Source organism: Paroedura picta, chromosome 8 (assembly GCF_049243985.1).
Source record: "Paroedura picta isolate Pp20150507F chromosome 8, Ppicta_v3.0, whole genome shotgun sequence".
In the NCBI taxonomy this organism is placed as follows: Eukaryota; Metazoa; Chordata; class Lepidosauria; order Squamata; family Gekkonidae; genus Paroedura; species Paroedura picta.
The window spans coordinates 52,596,997-52,618,679 of NC_135376.1; the positions used below are offsets into that span (position 1 = coordinate 52,596,997).

The window sequence follows — 21,683 nt, forward strand, 5'->3', positions numbered from 1 at the left end:
GATGAACTGCATAATGGATATTAATTTCAAATTACATTCTTCAATCTGATTGATTTGTATTCACACATGCTTTAAAAGTGTTCTGCGATGAGCAACAAAGCTATTGTAATTATCTGGTATCTTTATTTCAAAAATTGGTCCAGTAAATACTTGGCTATACAAATAATTTGGTAGAGTACTGATTTGAGTAAGTAACCTATAATATTTACAATTAACTCTTGTTATTTATCTTTAACACTCCAGAACAAGCCAGAATGGGCATTAAACAAACAACACACACACACACACAAACAGTGGGTGAATTACAGATACTTGAGAACAGTATTTTAGAAATGAACACGTATAACTCTCACCCCTTTATTAATCTGTTCCGGGCCAAAATGCCTCTGGAACACCCCGGAATGGGTGTTAAACAAACAAAAGTCCTACAAAAAACAGTGGGATGCTCTGCAGAAATGCAAGAAAAAAAATTTAAATGAAGAAATTTAACTTTCACCCCTTTATTAACCCATTCTGGATCAAAATGCTGCTGGAACAGGCTGGAACGGGCATTAAACAAATAATAGAACTTCAAAAAACAGTGGGGCATGTTTAAGGCATTCCAGAACAGTATTTTGGAAATCCAAATGTAGAAATATTGTGTACATATTAACCTGTTTGGGGCTAAAATACCTCCAGAAAATACCTCCAGAAAACCCAGGACAGTCTGGCATTACACAAACCATAGTAACTTTAAAAAAACAACAACAGTGGGATGCATTAAAGGCATTCCAGAACAATATTTTGGAAATCAAAACACAGAAATATTGTCCAGATTAACCCGTTCCAGAACAAAATGCCTCCCGAATGTTGGGGAAAGGGGAGGAAGTATTCCACAGTTAAGTGGCTGCATTCCAACCTGAGTAGAGGTTTCCAGAGAGGTGCTGGGTAGCTGCTGCTCACAGGTTCAGGAGCGGACAGAACAAACCTTGGGCCAGCTAGAGGCTTCAAATTCACAGTGCCTCTCTCCAGAATATGAAGCCTCACAGAATTTGCTGGGCATGTAGGCAGGCATCCTGGGGAGAGGCTCCACCAGTAAGCATGTCTGAGTTTAGAGATCCAAAATATTGTTTTGGAGTGCCCTTATCACATCCCACTGTTTTTTTGCAGTACTATTATTTGTTTAAAGCCTCTTCTAGTCTGTTCCTGGGTGTCCCAGAGGCATTTTGGTCTGGAAAGGGTTAAAAAAGCTGTGAGAGTTTCACTTTTTCATTTCTAAAATATTGTCTGTTCTAAAATATTGTCTGTTCATTTCTAAAATAGTATCTGTAATGCATCCAGCTGTTTTTTTTTCCAGTATTCTTGTTTGTTTAAAGCCCATTCTGGCCTATTTCAGAGGCATTTTGGCCTGGGACAGGTTAATAAAGGTGTTGAGAGATCTGCTTTTTAATTTCTAAAATATTGTTCGCAAGTTCCAGCCTTCCAGGGTGTTCCAGAGGCATTTTGTCCCAGAACAAGTTAATAAAGGATTTAGAGTCATTTCTAAAATATTGTTCTCAAGTATCTGTAATACATCCTGCTGTTTTTTGCAGTTCTCTTGTCTGTTTAATGCCCGTTCCAGGGTGTTCCAGATGGATTTTGTCCCAGAACAAGTTAATAAAGGGTTGAAAGTTACACGTCTTCATTTTTAAAATACAGTTCTCAAGTATCTGTAATACATTCTGCTGTTTGTTTGCAGTTTTCTTGTTTATCTAATGCTTGTACTGGGGTGTCCTAGAGGCATTTGGGCTCAGAATGGGTTAATAAAGAGGCGACTGTTACTGGATCATAGAATAATAGAGTTGGAAGGTACCTCATGGGTCATCTAGTCCAACCCCCTGCACTATGCAGGGCACTCACAACCCTATCACTCATCCACTGTAACCTGCCACCCCCTTAAGCACTTCTTCATTTCTAAATGCATTCCACTCTTTTTTGCAGTACTCTTGTTTGTTTAATGCCCGCTCTCGGCCATTCTGAGCCATATTGGCTTTTACCCTGTCCCAAATTCAGCTGTGGTATATAACAAAATGTTTTTCTTCCATTCATGGTAGAATATGACTTGCTTATAGTCTGCTCTATAATTTGCAACAAGAAGGGTTGACTGAGGTTACCTAGCAGTGCTAAAAACCAATTAAGAAACAGGCATAATAGATAAAGTAAATGAAAAAGAGTCAATTAACATTAAAAATTAATAGGCACTGTTTGATTAGATTAGTGATTAATAATATTTAATCTGTTTTTCCTGTAATGGTTTTTATATTCAAAGTACCAGCACTTTTTCTTATTTAACCAAGGGTTCCTCCTCTTATCTGGAGTTCACATGTGTACACACTGCGATTCCAATGGTGGCTAAGTTAAGCTTTCGGGGAACGGCATGCAAACAACAGAAGACTTACATCACTGGTGTATTTTGAGAGCTTGCTAACATTCCTGAATTGAGGAGTCTCACAGTAGTTGATACTATGTCCTTTGCTGTTCTCTAGATCCTTCTTGTATTCCACCTTATGAATCAGATTTTAAAAGCAATTAAAAATGCAAACGTATTCATTTATTACAAATAATATTATTTACATGCAGCAATTACAGAAACAGGATTCTGTCCTGAGAGTGATACTGCATATGCAGTAAAGCAAAGGGCAGAACCATAAGATAGCTCACCATGCAGGCAATCAATCTGAAACCTCCTCTAAGCAGCAAGGGCATGGAGCATATCGCTTAGTTAGGTATGCCTAAATCCTGCTGAAACAACTGGGATTTATTCACCAAAATCTTAATCCCCCTGGTTTTAATGAAACTTCAAGCCATAGGAAGAGTTGCCATTAAATTTTCTCAAAAATAAAATTAAAAATAAATTTGTAACATGCTGCTCAGGCAAAATGTCTGCAGATTTTTGAACAAAGTTCAAACTGTTGATAATATCCAAAGACCCATTATGCACAGCAGCAGCCACACCAGGCTGCTGATGGGGATTGTGTCAGGGCAGCATGCCCCCGCACTTTCACATATACATGGGGGAGGGAATCCCTTGGCATATGCGGACTGGCCCGGCATAGCACACGTGCAAAATGCCAGGGCTGGAAAGCCTGGTACACTGCCTGGAAGCGGCAGCAGCAGGGGGGGTAGCAAGGGGCATGGGGCCCCCACCGCACAATGGCAGGAAGCAGCATGCCGCTCTCCCACCAAGGTGGGGGTGGGGGAACTCCCCAGCAAGCTCCATGGCACCACAGAGCTGACAGGGTTGTGTGGTGTCTCTGCAGTCTCTACAGATTATGGTGCCAGGCCGACCTAGCCTCCACTGGTGCCTGCAGCATCCCAGGGAATGCGGAAGTTTCTGCATTCCCTTACAACGGGCTTCCGGGGCATTGTGCCAGACTAGGGCTGGGATGATGGCAGCGTCATGCTTAATCAAGGCTGCCCTACTGCTGCTACCCTGGATTACCTGCCCTGTGCATAGAATTTCTCCAGTAATGGACATCTGTAAGATGTCATTTAATTTTACAGTGAAATTTCACTTGTAAACTGAAATTCTAATCACATTTTCCACAGGGTAGGGTAGCACTGCCATGGGTAGAAGCTGTTTTGTTGTTCTAATACAACCAGAGCAGTTTGGGAAGCAGACACAAGTGTGCAACATCCTCATTGCTCCCACTATGGAAAAAGAAACCCTTGCAGACCAACTTCTTCTGCCATGTGGGACACCATTTGCAAAGTGTGTGCTTGCTTTTATGTATTGATAGCTAAATTTACATGCAAATAATTGTTCACTGCATTTTACGCTTCCAGATCAACCTACATAATATTTGGCCATCTTACCTCACTATATAGCTTGTTCGTATCCTGGGCTTGTTTAAGAACAAGGTTTTCTTGGGCTGAAAGGGAATGAAAGTGGGCTGCTCCTTTCATATTTGAAAAGTCCTTCTTGTATTTTATCTAAGAAGAAAAGGATAAACTCAAGAAGTAATTGATGCCATGGCCATTCTTCCTCTGCATGGTTGCTTGCTAATAGTTAATTGTTATTTCCTCCATGGGAGCTGATGGCTACAAATGTTTTGTTAATTTACAAGGTATTTGCAGGATGGGATTTGAAATGAATGATCTGCCAGCAGATCCTTCAGCTTCCCTGTGGTATACCAAATGTATTAAGGCACTTGGAAACAGGGATGCTGGAAGGTGAAGACAGAATTACTATGCTGTCTATTCAAACATGGCTGAAGGCAACAACCTGCAACCTTTTCTCCACAGCCCCATATATAACATTCAGCACAGCTTTCTCAAGAACAAGTAATGGCAGACTAACTTTGTCTCTTTTTTTGAGAAAGTTGCTACCATGCTGGATCAGGGGAATGCTGTTGATATAGTTTATTTCGATTTCAGTAAAGCATTTGATAAGGTTCCACATGATATTCTTGTTTACAAGTTGGTAAAATGTGGTATGGATCCTATTCCTGTTAGGTAGATCAATAACTAGTTGACAGATCGCACTCAAAGGGTGCTTGTTAATGGTTCGTCATCCTCTTGGAGAGGAATGACAAGTGGAGTGCCTCAGGGATCTGTCCTGCATCCTGTGTTGTTTAACATATTCATAAACTATTTGGATGAATGAGCAGAGGGGGTGCTGTTTAAATCTGCAGATGATACGAAACTGGTAGGGGTAGCAAACACAGCAGAAGACAGAATTAGGATGCAGGATGATCTTGACAGGCTGGAAAACTGGGCTAAAATGAATTCCAATAGTAAAAAAATGTAAAGTTCTGCATTTAGGTAGGAAAAATCAAATGCATCATTATAGGATGGCATCTTGGCATTAGTATGTGTGAAAAGAATCTAGGGATCTTAGTAGACCATACACTGAACATGAGTCAGCAGTGTGACGATGGCTAAAAAGGCAAATCAAATTTTGGGCTGTATCAAAAGAAGTATGGTATCCAGATCATGCAAGGTGATGCCATCGCTTTACTCTGCTCTGGTTAGACCTCACTTAGAATACTGTGTTCAGTTTGGACACCACAACTGAAGAAGGATGTAGACAAACTGGAGAGAGTCCATATAGTTGTTTCCTGTTACCCCAGAGGGTCAGACCAGAGCCAATGGGATGAAATTAATTCAAAAGACATTTCAGCTAAACTTCTGGAAGAAGTTCCTGACAGTTAGAGCGGTTCCTCAATGGAACCGGCTTCCTAGGGAGGTGCCGGGTTCTCCTTCCTTGTATGTTTTTAAGCAGAAGCTAGACAGTCACCTAATAGACCGTTTATGCACTGGGAACTTCACTGCCCCAGCTTCTGTGCAGGAACACAAATCGGGGGCGGATGAGGTGCTCTGGGCCAAATGCTCCCACATGTGGGTGCAGGAAGAGGTAGGGCAACCTGCCACAACTCCAACCTGCAGCCCAGAATGAAACCTCCAGTGCATAAACGGTCATAGAAATGCTAATTCTGCGAATTTAAGCAGATTGTAAGTGGCTGGGCAGAAGGGATTATGTCCATGCTTGGCTGTTGTGTCTCTTGCACGCCCAGGAAAATGCTGATCACTACTTTGGGGTCAAGAGGAGAATTTCCTTCAGGTCAGACTGTCCAGGAATTCTGTTTTTTTTTTGGGGGGGGGATCATCTGAACATGGAATTGGGGTCACTGTGGGTAGGCAGGTAGTTGTGAATTTCCTGCATTCTGCAGGGGGTTGGACTAGATGACCCTGGAGATCCCTTCCAACTCTATGACTATGATTCTATGAGATAAAATAATACAATTTACATTAGAGAAATACTTGGGTATGACAGCAAAAGAAAACTTAAATTATGAGAACCTGCAAATCACCTTATGTACTGCCAAATTCTGTGCAGCTGCCATTAAGATGCATGAAGATTTCACAGAGAAATAAATCTTTGTGTAGTTTTATAACAGTTATAAGTTTACAAATTTCATATAAATTATTGTTTACATGATTATATGATTCTTAGTTTTAAATACATTCAACAACTTAACTACTATATTAACATTTTACCTTTTACTATGGTACCACAGGGTTTACTGTCCTGGTCTAAATGACTGCAAAATAAGTGTTTGCCTGATCTGCCAGCAGGTGGATATGAGAGAAAAAGAGGCAGTTACAGTCTGAATTAAGGCAGAGTGCTTCAGAAAGGTAGGGAGTAGTTCTATAATAAACTAAACTGTTAAATTCAAATGAGTAGCCATGTTGGTCTGAAGCAGCACAATAAAATCAGAGTCCAGTAACCTTTAAGTGCAACAAGATTTATTCAAGGCGTGAGCTTTCGAGTGCAAGCACTCTTCTTCAGACTAAGAACTGACCATCACTGTTATGTTCTCACTGTTCTCACTGTTATGATGGTCAGTTCTTGTCTGATGAAGAGTGCTAGCACTCAAAAGCTCACACCTTGAATTAATCTTTGTTGGTCTTAAAGGTGCTACTGGACTCTGATTTTATTAACCTTTTAAATATATGTATTCTGGGGAGGAGGGGCTACCAAATATCCTTTGCTTGTAGGTTTTAAAATAAAGAAATATCCCAATAGACATAATTTCCAGGGTTTGCTCTCATTAGGACAAGCCTGGAATTTTAGTTTCAGTGTCTAATGAATATGTTTAGGCAAGTTAAGTACAGCAACTTTTTGGAAAATTAATTATGCAATCCTAAGCAGAGTTATATCCATCTAGGTCCATTAAAATCTGTGCACTTAGAAGTATGTAATTCTGTTTAGGATGGCACTATAAAACTTCTAGTTCTTCAAATTTGTTTGGGCATGTCTTCATTTAAGATAGTGTTCAATTCCAACAAGGGATAGGCATGAACTGGTTGATGAACCAAAATCTGTCATGAATTTTGGCTGGTTTGATGTGCCACTTGTGGCTCTTCTGAGCACTGTTCCCTCATGTAGCACCACCTCATATTTCAGGACAGTGGGAAATGTGATTGCTCAGTGGAGCTTGTGATAGGCAGGTGGTTCGCCCACTGACTCATAGGAAAGCTGGGAGTCAACCAGAGGTTCAGGCCCCATGCTAAGGATGGCAGTAAAAGCAGCTCTTTTGATTGACAGTAACTACAAATGTTGCTCTTCATGAGCTGCAGTGTGAGTACCATTGGGTTACAAAAATCACAAAACAGAAGAGGGAATTGGCATGTGAGAGAGAAGGAAAAGAAATAGTGGTAAGAGTTAAGACCAGGGTCTAACAGTACCTGAAGAAGTGAGCAGTGACCCTCAAAAACTCATACTCTGCCACAAATTTTAAGGTGCTACTGGATTCTTGCTATTTTCTACTGCTACAGAAAGACTAACATAGCTACCCACCTGGATCTGTCTTAGACTAGGTTCTGGGAGACTGGTTCAAATCCTAGCTCTGCCATGGAAGCTTCAGCCACTCAGTCTTGCCTACCTAAAAGTGCTGTTTTAAGGATTAAATGTAGAGGGGAGAATGATGTTGTAAGGCACTTTGGGGGCATTTCCGCACATTGAAAAAATAGTGTTACGCCAGCTGAATGGTGTTACGCCAGCTAAATATTCTCATACCTCTGGCCATTCCTCACCTTCTTACCATCTTGCTGTAGTCTGCCAACGTTTTGCACTTCTTACAGTCCACAAGCGCTGCTGGAAATGGCGGAAGAGAGCAACGCGGTTTATCCACAACTCTCTTCCACCTGTCAATCAAGCCAGGCAGCCGATCCCCTTTTTCCTTTTTTAAAGGTCCTGCGATGACCGCCAGGTTTTTTTAAATTAATACTTCTCTGTTTAAATGCCTATGCATTTAATTATAGATGCATAGTGCTTTTAATAATGCCACCCCTTATGGAATCACAAGTCTTGAATCTTTAAAAAATTAATCTCGTTCCTGATTTTGGTGGGGGGAATTTAGAGAGGCATGATTTATGTAAAAACTTTGCGGATAAAATATTTTTGGCTTTGCCTGCACATTTGTACACCTATTTATTGCTCCGGGCAATTCACTTAACAAAAATCCCATCGCCGGAAGAAGGGAGAGGGAGTGCCAGGGCAGGATATCGGAGGCAGAGATAGCGCTTCTTCACCTCCATACATTTATTTGGTATGTAGTCTGCTGGTTGTCTGCTGGGGGAAAGTGATTTTTAGGTTGGTGAATCCACTTTTGGGGATTTATTTATTTATTTATTTATATTTATATTTTTATACCGCCCTTCCCTACGGCTCTGGGCGGTTTACATAAAACATTTTTCAACATTCACATAGAACACTATCAAAATCAATATCAAAATCAATATAACAATAACAACAACATACTAACTGGAACAATTAGAACGGCACTTCAACAACTTGCACTTTAAAATGGCAGATTTAGCATGAAGTTTCCTGGCCGGACCCGGGAGATTGACAACATCATGTGAAGTGCCCAGAATACAGCATCTTCGGGGGGGGGGGGGGTGTAAGTATCACAATCAATTTATGCCATGGAGAAAGGCCCTGGGTTCCCATTAGAAAACGATGGACAGATAGACGGATGAAAGGAGATAGTTTGAGTGAGAATGTGTTCCCAATCACACTTAAATGTGCCTTTTAAACCAGGCCTTTTTATTGTTTATGACAATATGACAAAAAATCTGAGAATTTTGAAGTTTTTCTCTGAACAGCAGAACTCCCTGCAAAATCCAAAAATGCTTTTGAAATACATTCCCTTTCCAAAGTGTGCTGTTTTATGTTATGCAGACACTCAAGCCACAACCTCCCTTTGTCTTGTAAAACTGGTTGTGCAAGTCCTTGGACCCCAGCCAGAGAAGTTGACTGCAAGGCAAAAGAGAGGGTGACAAAGCCTGCTGTGCAAGTTTTTATAATGCAAGCAGAAAAAAAATATGATGTGGTTACTATATTTTTATAACAGTCTGCCAGTAATTCTAACTCAAAACAGATTTTTGTGCACATATGAAAACATACTGATATTACCACTTTATAGACCCATTAAAATAGCATTTTCAGGCAGGAATTGTTATATATTGCATCACTGGAACTGTCACAAAAATTAGTAAAAATCAACAGAATTCCCTTTTTTCAGGTTTCTGTCCAATGCTCAAATAGATCCCACAGAATCTTATAATAAGCAACTACTTGCATCTGGCCAACATTGGGTACTTCTTGTTTCATACTTACATCGCTAATCAGTTCATTGGCCTTCTTTGCATTCTGATATGCTGGGGTAATCATAGCAGGAAAGCTTCCTTTCCCCCTGTGCTCCTCATAATCATCCATATAATCCTGGAGAATATTCAGCAGTTTTTATTATTTCCTCATTGTGTGGTATTTATTTGTGCATATATCTCATTACCAATCTTGCTACTCAACAAAGTTCTCAGAGAGCAATCCCAAAAAGCATACACTGAAGCAAGTCTCATATGAGTCAGTGGGCCTTACTACCAAGAAAGTATATTTACGATTACAGTTTCTGTTTGTGTTTATTAGAACATAATGTAAAAAACAGAAGAAAGCAGAATGTGAATAAACCCAGTTTATGTATGACAAGTCGGAATGTAATTAAAAATATCCTATGATGCTGCCAGTTTTTAAAATAACTTTTAGAGGTTAGTACTTAACTTAACTTAAACTTTACTTAAAGTTTTCAGGACTGTTTTGAGAGGTGATACTAATACTCTACTTACTTCCCTATGCATACTTTTTAAATGATAATGAGTATATACATTATTGAATGTGACAAATCCTTAACACTTTGCCTCCCTTATATTTCAGAAACAGCTTCCTGGGCGGGTACTGTCCAGGACCTGTCCGGGGTGTCTGGATTTAGATTCCGGTCTCCGGAGGCCAATCAGAAGGTACACAGCTTGCTGTGTGCCTTCTGATTGGCCAGTCTCCCTAAGACTCACCCCCCACAAATCCGGCAATGCCACTTACCACCATTTCGCTGTAGAATGTGGCTTAGGTTGGAGGTGGGCTTCTGAGCGGCTTTCAGGGAGTCCTGACCGAGGCCCACACAAGCAGCCTCTGAGGCTTTGCTGGGCAGGGACAGGCCTGAAGCACTTGGGGGGAGGGGGACCATGGACCTGCCTGCACTGGCCCAGCAAAGCCTTGGAGGCTGTGCAAGCATCCTCCGAGGTTTTGCTGGACTGGGGTAGGCCGTTACCATCCAGGGGGGAGGGGGCCTTTTGGTGCTGTGGGGGGGAGGGGCAGGGGGCTACTGGCCACTGGCCGCTCAAGCCTCAAGGCTCTGCACAAGTAGTGCTCCGAGTCTTGGGCAGCTGGTAGCTGGCTTTTCAGTGCCATGGGGGGAACAGTGAGAGGGCTGCCGTGCTCTGGCCACACAAGCCTCAGGCTGCCATGCAAGCGGTGCTCTGAATACTGGGCATCCGGTGCCCAGCCATTCAGTGCCATGGGGCTGCCAGACGCCAGCTGCTCAAGCTTTGGGGCACCACACAAGTGGTGCTTCGAGTCTTGGGCAGCCAGCGCCTGGCCTTTCAGTGCCAGGGGGGGGGAGGACGAGGGGGCACCTGCCCGCATTGCTAGCATCCATTGCATTCCTGATTGCAACGGGCTTTCTGCCTAGTATTTCAATAAAAGCAAAATATTCTTAACTATCAGGTATGTTGCATGTCAGTATACGTTGCAGGAAACAAACTTTAGATATATTCATTGTGAAGTGATATCAAATATATGAGAAATAAAAAATTCCAAAACATTAAGGTGAGATTACTTATATTCTGACTTAAAATACAATATTATTACAAATACTTCTTTTGCTTTGTTAAATTATTGAGGGGAGGGAGAGGAAAGAAGTTCTTGATACCATTTAGAACATCATTTCTGATGACAAAGATTTCACCTGCGGCCAAAAGAAGAATTTCAGGGGCTGTAGTTGGAGGGTGGAAGTAGAAAAATTCTAATACACCAGCTTAACTCTGCTTTGCTCAGAACAGTTTGCATCCAATTTATACATTTTAGCAGTGATTAATTTGTATTTTTCCTTACCTGACTAAATTGATCTAAACTTTCTTTTGAAGCACCAACCAAATGACTTGCTTTTCCCTTAATCTCTTGTTTGTATTGCTGGTGATATTTAACCTGAAAACAAGGAGGTGAAAGGATAACCCTTGTTGGTCTTACAACTTAAATATATTACATCTACTTACTTTATAAACTTGTATGCCACATTTTCCCTTAGAAGCCCAGTTCCATAAAAACCCCATAGCTATTTTGTCCAATGAAGAAGAAGAGTTGGTTCTTATATGCCGCTTTTCCCTACCAGAAGGAGGCTCAAAGCGGCTTACAATCGCCTTCCCATTCCTCTCCAGTTTACAGAAAGAAGCAAATAATATAGCATTATGCAAACTGGACCACAACAGGATTGAGTAAATAAAAACATCTTAACAAGCCGTCTCAGTGTATGCTATGTGACAGAATTTCATAACTTTGGTGCCAGGATTCAGCTTCAAGAACAAGCCAACAGATTCATGGGTTGGGCTCCAGCAACAAGTACTCCTGGCTTAAAAAAAATGCCTGGACATGGACCATATAAAGTTTTATAGATAATCACTGCTCAGTCAGAACAGCTTTATCAGTTCTATGGTGAGCCCAAGGTCACCCAGCTGGTTGCATGTGGGGGAGCACAGAATCAAACCCAGCTTGCCAGATTAGAAGTCCACACTCCTAACCACTACACCAAGCTGGCTCTCTATCAGAATTCCTTCTAAAAATTATCTGTGCAAATCCAGCAAAGTCTAAATTTCCCCCCAAATAGGAAACTTGGCCTTAATTTTTTACATACACACTGTAGGTGCTAGTACGATAACCAATTCATGTAGTCGATGCTTTTGAAACTTACATTGCTTGCTAGTTCATTGGCTCTTTTAGCTATCTGATAGGCTGGAGTAATCATTGCAGGGAAACTGCCTTTTCCTCTCTGTTGCTCATACTCTTCTGTGTATTTTAACTGTAAAAACCAAGAAAGTTAAAAAGAAAACATCATATCACCAGAAACATAGTCAGTAGCAAAGGAAAATATAAAGTACTTATTTTCTTCTTCTGTTCTTACATCACTTATATCACTTGAGAGGTGGCCCCCAGACTTTGCATGAAGTATATCTGGAGTATCTACAACACCAGTGAATTTGGAAACACGGTCTTCATGCCCTCGTTTATACTCCACCTATGGGAGGGAATAAAACATACCCAAAGAATATTTTAATACTAATAAAAACTGCCATCTTATTTCTTGCCATAAAGCATCAAAAGGCAAGGAAATAAATGATCTTTGGATTTGCTAATTAATTATTCCCATTTTTTGTCCGTTAATATAAATTCCTCGGTTACAAATGCAAAAGAAGTGATACCTTGATGAAAAAGGATTGGAATAACAACATATTCTGACCTTATTTGTCAAAATTATGTGCTTTGGATTAATTATCCGTTATTTCATTCCAAGTCCATGAATTCTCAAACATGTTTATTTTATAACAAAGAAATGGCTGCGGAGAAGTAAATGTGTAAAAGAGATCAAACCAGTAGCCTATTAAAGTTAATAGAATGACGCTAAACTCAATGGGAACTTTGAAATTTTTATTTGGATGAAACAGCTTTCTTTTGCACCAACCCAGCATGCTTAATCAGTAACAATCTCAATGGCTTTCATTTTCAATTCCTATTAAAGCACTACAAGTTATTCTTGGAATAATAGCTACAGGAATTTGTATAGCAATCCACAAAGTGAAGTTTTTATTAACTTCCTGTTCTTTCATACTAGAAAAAGCATGCATATATTTATTAAAATAGCATATTAGTTTATGATATTAGTTTAAGATCCATAGCGGCAAGCAACTATCAGATCATTAAAGCTATGGCTGAACTGAATGGTGGATTCCTACATTCAACCCTTCATGTGTCAATATTCAAGGTTAACAATTCCTCTGGTTAAACAAAGTTTGAAACCAGCAGCATTTTTAAGACCAACCAACTTTTATTCTGTTCACTCAGATATGTGTTTGCACATGAATGCTTATACCCAGAATAAAACTTTGTTGATTCTAAAGGTGCCACTAGACTCAAACGTTGTTCAGCTGCTTCAGACCAATACAGCTACCCAGCAGAATCTAAGTTTTTCTGGTTATGAGACATAAAAAGTAACCACAAAAATGCTCAAAGTATGTTATTCATAAGAGCCTCTTGTGGCGCAGAGTGGTAAGGCAGCGATATGCTGTCTGAATCTGTCTGCCCATGAGGTTGGGAGTTCAATCCCAGCAGCCGGCTCGAGGTTGACTCAGCCTTCCATCCTTCCGAGGTAGGTAAAATGAGTACCCAGCTTGCTGGGGGGTAAACGGTAATGACTGGGGAAGGCACTGGCAAACCACCCTGTATTGAGTCTGCCAAGAAAACGCTAGAGGGCGTCACCCCAAGGGTCAGACATGACTCGGTGCTTGCACAGGGGATACCTTTACCTTTACCTTTATGTTATTCATAGAAGTGTAATCATGTGTTTATGTAGAACTTGGATCCTGAGATTAGCAACCCTTCAAAGGGATATGTTCTGTACTGTTATTCTTGTTATGTCCTGTATTTTAATGGGGTTTTATTGGGGGTTTTAACAAAGGAGTTGTAACCTGCCACAAGCCAGTTTCAGGATTGGTGGGGAATAAATTTAATAATAGTAATAGTAGTAGTAGTATTGGTGGCTATGATTCACAGCAAGAAGGGGGGGAGCTGGAGATCTCCCTGAATAATAAATGATCTCTAGACTACAGGGATCAGATCCCTTGGATACTATGACTGCTTTGGAGAATAAATTCCAAGGCAGTGAACCGGGGGGGGGGGGGCTTGGGAGTTTTACCCTCCAAAAAAAGTTACATAATAGAAATAATACAAAAAAATTGTATTATTGAAGCAATTGAAGCAATTAAAACCTATTACCAATGGTATGAGATAGAAAAATAATAGAGAGAATTAAAATTCAAGAAAAAGTGAGACCCAATGAAGTAGTTTCACAAAGATTCTGGAATGTATTGTAAACCCCTCCCCCTTATGGCATTATACCACACTGGTACACACCTTCCCCAGGCTCTACCTCAAACCTCCAGGAATGTCCTAGTTCACTCTTGCCAACCCTATATTTTCTCTGTTCCCCAGGATAAAGCCATGTGAAAGAGGAACTCACATCACTGGAAAGTTGAGAAGCTCTCTTGGCTATCTGATAAGCTGGAGTGATCAAAGCAGGAAAGCTACCTTTTCCTTTGTGTTCTTCATATTCCTCCATATTCTTCAGCTAGAAGCAAGAAACAAACATGTGCATTCTATCTTTCTTCCATGACTGTCATCCAATGCCCAACAACCTCAGGTTAAGCCCATTCACATGTAGTGCAATTTACTTTCAAGTAAACATAAGATCAGTCTGCAAGGAGCTTAAAACAGCAGTTTAATAAGTGGTATTTCTAGCAGACCTGCAGAAAACTTCCCTTTATATTTAATAGAGGCTTAATGTGAGGAAACCGCACAGGTATATAAATTAAATTTTAAAAATAAATAAATAACACAATTAGACATAAGTTCAGAATGAAAGATGGTAATTTACATGTCACATAAAAATCCATTTCTTATATCCTAGACCAGTCTGAGAAACCCCTGAAACATTATTCAGACTTCAAGAAACCCCAGAAATAGCATGATCATGCAAAATATGGTTGGTAAGCATAGCTATGTACATGCCTAACTGGGATCCCTCCCCTCCCCACCCCCTCCAGGCCCATCAGGCTTTACGCGAGTTGGGACCCACACATTTGAGGGACCGTCTATTGCCCTATGTCCCCAGCAGAGCCTTGCGCTCTGTGGGGGGAAATCTACTAGTTGTTCCCATCCTAGAGAAGCACACCTATCCTCAACCAGGGCCAGGGCCTTTTCAGTACTGGCCCCCACCTGGTGGAATGAGCTTCCGGGTGAGCTGCGGGCCCTGCGGGAGTTGTCAGCATTCCGCAGGGCCTGTAAAACAGAGCTGCCAGGTCTATGGTGAGGCTGGGGTTGCGAGGTAGAACGTTGCCCCCCCGTGGGGGTCCGAATCATACATCCCCTCTCCCCTTCTCTATCGCCTTGGTAGGTGGGCTTGGAATGGGATTGTGGCTGCTATGTTGGTAATTTTTAATGTCTTTTAATGGGGTTTTAACTGGGGTTTTAAGACTGCTGTTACCCGCCACGAGCCTATCCAGGAAGTAGTGGGAAATAAAATAATAATAATAATAATAATAATAATAATAATAATAATAATAATAATAATAATAATAATAATAATAATAAGCCATTTCGGGAGGGGGAGGCAGGCTAACGGAACCATATGAAGTCATATAACTCAATACATGTTTAACAAATTTAAAATATATATAAAAAATTAATTAACTCCCACCCATTTGAGAAACCCTTCTGGGACTGTCAAGAAACTCCGGAGTTTTATGAAACCTTAGTTGAGAAAGTCTGTCCTAGGCCAATGTTATCCATGAACCATGCTTTGAATGTTATAATAAGAAATTGTCCAAATTAGAGCAGTATTTATTTCTCAAGACTGAGAAACAAAGGTCACCCAGTGAAGTTACTTGCCAAGTCACATTATTTACCATGAAAAGCTGCCCATTTCCTCACATTAAGCCTCTATTAAATATAAAGGGCAGTTTTCTTCAGGCCTGCTGATAATGCCACTCACAAAATAATGCTTTTCCATAAATAAAATTATTATACAATACAAACTACATACATACATAGTTTATCATAATCCACATTCAGCTAATCATAAAAACAATGCATATGTGACACATGTTGGATACATAAGCAGGTATCCTACAAAGAATTCCTATAATTAATGATAATATAAAATCATTAAAATACTAAACCAATAGTTTCTTTATTGAGCATACCAGTGCACAAAACCTTGCTACCTTAATGGTAGTTTCATTAAAACAGTCAGCAAGAAGAAAAACATACAATAATTGGATTTGTCTAAGTATTTGGATGTAATATACACACTCTAAATGTCATGAAATACATGCTCAATTGCTTCTATTGTACCAGAATGAGACCTTTACAGCACAAGGAACTTGGATCTGCTCATGATTTGTCTAGGCACAGAGCTAATTCCTGTTTCCTGACAAAATAGAGAGTGGTCCAGGGTGGTCCCAGGCCTGTTGCAACTCAGGCCTTCAGTTGTCCCACAGCAAGGGAATACAGGAAAATCAATGTTTCCTTTTTTGCCACAGGCCTGATCAGGGCATATGTCGGGCCCGGGCTTTCTGGAGGTGGAAAATCAGGGCCGTCCCTAGTCATGGCATCGCTTCCGCATTGCCCCAGTATCACTTCCATCCTCAAACCCACCCACAACATCCCAGTTTAAAAAAAAAACATGTTGGTCCCCTTCCCCCAATTCCCAGGACTTGAACAAGCCACAGTAATTGCTTCATCTACCACGATTGTAAATCAACACAAATAATGGCTGGAGTTTGGGATGGAGGGGCCACAGCCCTTAGCTTCTGGGGCCTAGGAGTTCCCTTCCCATGAGTGTCAGTGTCGTCTGACGGTGATAGGAAGGAGCCTGCCACAGGCACAGCAGGCATCCCTGACTCCTTGGAATGCCAGATCACAGCAAGTGGGAGGGAGGGCTTGCCCACATTCAGTGGCAGAGGCAAATATTTATTTTTACCTCAATAGTTATAACTTAAGATGATGGATTTGTACCATAAATTAGTTTGGGGGCAGAGCTGGAATGTGGGGAGGAAAATTTTGTTACGCTGGAATTGCGTTGTAATGCAATTCCAGCCTTTTAAAACAAAACAAAACCAGAACCCCGTGCTCTCAACACCTCTAGTTGGGATGGGGAAGTAGGTTGGGAGATTATCCGCCATGTTATTGGTTTTTAGGTCTTTTAATGGGGGTGTTTTAATGGGGTTTTAAGACTATGTTACCCGCCACGAGCCCATTGGAGAGTGGCGGGATACAAATTGAATGAATGAATGAATGAATGAATGAATACAGACACACACACAAATAGAATGATTTCAGCCTTTGAGATTTCAGAAATGTTGTGGATATGGGATATTTATATATTTCCCTTCAAGAAGGGAAGACGGGAGAATGTTAAGAGAAGGCATAGTAAAAAGTCTATGATATTTGGGAAACTCTAAACAGGTAATATGGTGGAGTAAAATTTTGATCATTGTTTGCCATGGCCAGAACAGAACAGGTCCATGATATGTCAACTTGGAGGGCTGTATCCCATACTCTCTGTTTAATTATCTCTGGTTTCTAAGTACCTAAGATGCAGTACAGCTGGATGGGAGATATTGTAGTTTTAATTTGTCCTCTACTGCTATCACAAACCCAGAGTAGAAATAAGATAAGAGGATTAATGAAGTAAATCGGGATGTGGGGGCTCGAAGATTAACTTGAGCAAAATCATTTACCTTGAGACCAACTTTGTTACACAATAAGGTACTCCAAATACAAACCGACTTACATCACTGAATTTTTTCTGTGTTTGAGCAATCCTGACCATTTCTAGATCTGGGATAGTCTCAGAATACCAGGATTTTCCTTCTTCATAAGCAGCATGAGAGGCTTTCTAAAAAAGAAAGGTATCGTGATAAATCAGCACAGAGACCCTGTGGCCAAGCTGTTAAAACATAAGGTTTGTGATTATGTGACTTTTATAAATGGGTGGCTAGATACAAAGCTGATCGTGCACATTTTTATGTCTATATCATACCATTCCACATGCACTGTTTCTGTTTTTGGAAAGGAGGTATTTAAATTGGACTTGTACAGGAAAATTCCACTATTTGTATACAGTACCAGCTTATTATGAATCACAATGACTTACATATAAGCCTCTACAATTTCAATGAAACTTGAGCTCCAATTAATATAATTTTGATCAGGTTGTCAAACCAGGAGAAAGTAAACTCTCCACTTCTAAATATAGGTGCCCAGGCTCTCTGCCCATAACAGAAATGAAGTCTCCTTGGAAGGCAGTATAAAGTCTTGTTTACTGACATGGTGTTGGAATACATGCACTTTTTCATTTTAGGACTTACCACTGTTACTTCTGTTCTAGACATCAGCAATCTTTTAAGTCCTGCTTCTCCCACCACCTGTCCCTTCACTTATCCCTATATTATCCTTCTGTTTTTCTTGAACCACTATGTTGAATTCAAAAAAGGGATATGTGGAGTCAGTGGAAAAAATCTTTGCATTTTCCCACACTCAAGAACCTTGAGCCAGAAAATACAGTGAGAGAAAATGGTGGTCCCCTTGACATGCTGATGTATCGTGAAATGCAGTCTTACAGGCAGACCCCCACTGCCAGTAAGAGCACTTAATGCCCTTCTTAAAATTATTTATTTGTTTAAAGGTATCCCCTGTGCAAGCACCGAATCATGTCTGACCCTTGGGGTGACGCCCTCTAGCGTTTTCATGGCAGACTCAATACGGGGTGGTTTGCCAGTGCCTTCCCCAGTCATGACCGTTTACCCCCCAGCAAGCTGGGTACTCATTTTACCGACCTCGGAAGGATGGAAGGCTGAGTCAACCTTGAGCCGGCTGCTGGGATTGAACTCCCAGCCTTATGGGCAAAGCTTTCAGGCGGCTGCCTTACCACTCTGTGCCACAAGAGGCTCATAGCCTTATTTGTTTAGGACTAGAATAAATAACTTTTTCTAACATAGAAATGTAAACATATACCTAATCAGCTCTGCCCATACATTGGAACATGAACATATTGTATATGTGGCAGCAGATGACATTAGGGTATACTTGGCAGCAGATTACATTATGTATCACTGAAAATAGCATCCTATAGAAGATTATGAACACCTATGCTAAATGTGAACCTCTCCACTGTCCAAGATGGTTAGACTGCCTGCTGATTGTGGGGTTTTCTCTATGATGGTAGTCTTCCTTTTGTAGAGAACAAAAAGCAGCACCAATTGGAGCAAAATGATAGTGCAGTGAGAAGAAAAATTTCCAATTTCCAATATTCCTACGTGTTTCGCTTTAAGCTTCCTCAGAGAGTTCTATAGAATACAAACGCGTCAGTACAAGCGAATATCAATATCCCTACATGTTTCATGTTTAGCTTCCTCAGGGGGTTCTGCAGAATATGAACTCAGCAGCACATCTACAGAACCCCCTGAGGAAGCTAAATGTGAAATGCATAGGGGTGTTGATACCTGAAATAAATGTTTCTCCCCACCGCAACATTGTTTTTCCTTGCTTGTTGTTGTAGATCAGAAAAGGACAGCCATTAGCACTTTTTAGGAAACTCTACAAAGCAATATTGTTCAGTGGGAAATTTGAAGAAAGGTGCTATTTATGACATATGTTCTGTTAGCAGGTTCATAACATGAGCTGTTTTTTTTGGGGGGGATTTATTAGCTGTTTTTATTGACTTTGTTGCTTTGCCAGTTTTAGGTTCATGTTGATTAGAAGCAAGGTGTATAGAGCAAAAAAAGGTGAAGGAAGGAAGGAAGGAATTTCCTATGACAAGCCTTTTCTCATATTGCACTTGCATCTGGAGGCTGTCATGTTAAAATAAATATAGGTATTAAATAATATTTCACCTCCAGCTCCAAACACCCTGCTTTCCAATTCATTGAGGTACCTTTTATTTGTTTAACAGTGTAATCCTAACAAAATTGCACCCTTCTAAGCGCATCTTCAGATCAAACCCTCAGTGTTACAGTGGTATGACATGATCTGGTTCTGGAACTGTCTTTATAGAACAGAGATCAGTGGTCAGGATGTTTGGAAAAGTAATTGCAGGGTAGGGAAGGGACAGTACAGGTACATGAAGGATACACAGACACACATAGCATTTAATTTGGGTATGATTGAGGCCACAGGTTTTACTGTTACACAAATGAACATAAGCAAACCACGTGTTAGGATACGGATCCATAAAATACTCCCACCCCCTACCCCCGATCCTGCAGCCAGCAGACCACAATCTTTTGGGAGGGAGAACCCACCAGCAGGCCTACCCGCGGGGTCTGAGCAATACACCTGTCAAGCTCCCCCTACCCATCAGGCCTGCCAGACCACCAGGAAGGTGAAGCTAAGGAGAAGCCCATGGGTTTCAGCCTCTATTGAGGTCCTCTTCAGCCACATCACAATGTGTGGCAGCTGTCTCCCCAACAGGGAAGACACTGCTGCATATGCACCTGCGCCTCATAAGGAAGCTTCCAAACTAGGCCAAGCCTGGCCAAAGGCACAGGCTGAACCCCAAAGGATCTGCCCCCAAACAAAACTGCAGCTGTGACACAGGAAAAAAACAGATAACAAACACTGAATACAGGGAGGGAGGGAGGGAGAAGTGATCCTAGGCAGCGTGAACAGCAAAGGAGGCTGGACATTCCCTCCAGCTGTCCTTGTAAGCCCACTGAGTGTTTAAGGCCATGCTTGTGCTTGGGCAGCCATCTGGCTTCCTGCCCTGCCAAGCCACATGGAGCTCTTTCTTTGTTCTACCGGCGCCTTTCCCATCCAGCAATGGCAACCATGTGTCCAGGTGAGTGGAGCCGTGGTCGGATTTGTAAGCATAAATGTAAGCATAAGCTCAATCTATATGGGCCTGCCCTTGACCTAGATCCAGAAATTGCAGCTGGTCCAAAATGCAACTGCTAGGATCTTCACAAGGATATCTTGGAGGGCCCATGTCCAGCCTGTGCTGAGGCAGCTGGCATTGGTTGTCAATTGCTGCCCAGATCCGGTTCAAGATTCTGGTTTTGACATTTAAGGCTCTCCGCGGTCTGGGACCTACATAGCTGAGGGACCACCTTTCACCCCAGGGAAACATGCCTGGCCTCAACCAGGGCCAGGGCCAGGGCCTTTTTGGTCCTGCACCCCACCTTGTGGAATGAGCTCCCAGAGGAGCTGCAGGCCCTGTGGGATCTTTTGGCGTTCTGCAGGGCCTGAAAATTTGAGCTCTTCTACCAAGTTTATGGTTGAGGCCAAAGTGGCGAAAAGCTCTGCTGGGCCTCCCAATGCTAAGAGGTGTAAGTGATACAGCATTTTATAATCCGTGCTCCTTCTTCCTAACCCTATGTTAGAGGCTAGTGGAGGGGGGTAGTGGTTAGGAGGTTGAATATTGCCATGTTTTCTTGGTCTTTTGTGGTTTTGTCTTATTGTATGGTTTTATGTTTTCTATTGCTTTGTCTATGACTGTAAATAAAACTGATTTATATTATTGTATGGTTTTATGTCCAGAGGGTTTTAATGGGGTTTATAGGATTTTATATGGACTAATTGTAACCTGTCATGAGACAGTTCCGGAAGTGGCAGGTAATAAGTCTAATAAATAAATAAATAGGTAACAAAGCAAATAAATAAATAAATAATTGAAATACAGATTGTAAATGTATTAAAATATAATTCTGTTTAGGAAACAACATCAGTTCATAGGAAATTAAATAATGATAAAGTATTTCTTGCATATCTGCAGGTCCCTGAGACAGATATCATACCTGATTGTTTAATTGTTGTATTTTCTGTGCAGCTTGCATGTCGCTTGATTTCATATTCCAATGAAAAACAGATTTGAATCTCTCACCCTCTTCTCGATACTTAATCTGAGTAAATGAACACAGACTCAGTAGCCATAAATGCAAACAAAAAAAAATCACTTAAACCAAGGAAGGTAAATGAAAATGCCATTCTGAATATGATG

At 41.0% G+C, this 21,683-nt stretch overlaps 1 protein-coding gene across 1 annotated transcript in view; it reads right to left on the reverse strand.

Annotated features, from left to right (window-relative positions):
• NRAP (nebulin related anchoring protein) overlaps positions 1-21,683 on the reverse strand; it is an 81,011-nt gene that overhangs the window by 48,565 nt on the left and 10,763 nt on the right. Inside the window, exons 4-12 of the mRNA XM_077349797.1 lie at positions 21,481-21,585; positions 17,481-17,585; positions 14,148-14,255; positions 12,036-12,149; positions 11,826-11,933; positions 10,973-11,065; positions 9,146-9,250; positions 3,835-3,951; positions 2,418-2,522 (exon numbers count right to left, since the gene is read on the reverse strand). Coding sequence (XP_077205912.1) covers positions 2,418-2,522; positions 3,835-3,951; positions 9,146-9,250; positions 10,973-11,065; positions 11,826-11,933; positions 12,036-12,149; positions 14,148-14,255; positions 17,481-17,585; positions 21,481-21,585 — 960 coding nt within the window. The remainder of the gene's footprint in view (positions 1-2,417; positions 2,523-3,834; positions 3,952-9,145; positions 9,251-10,972; positions 11,066-11,825; positions 11,934-12,035; positions 12,150-14,147; positions 14,256-17,480; positions 17,586-21,480; positions 21,586-21,683) is intronic.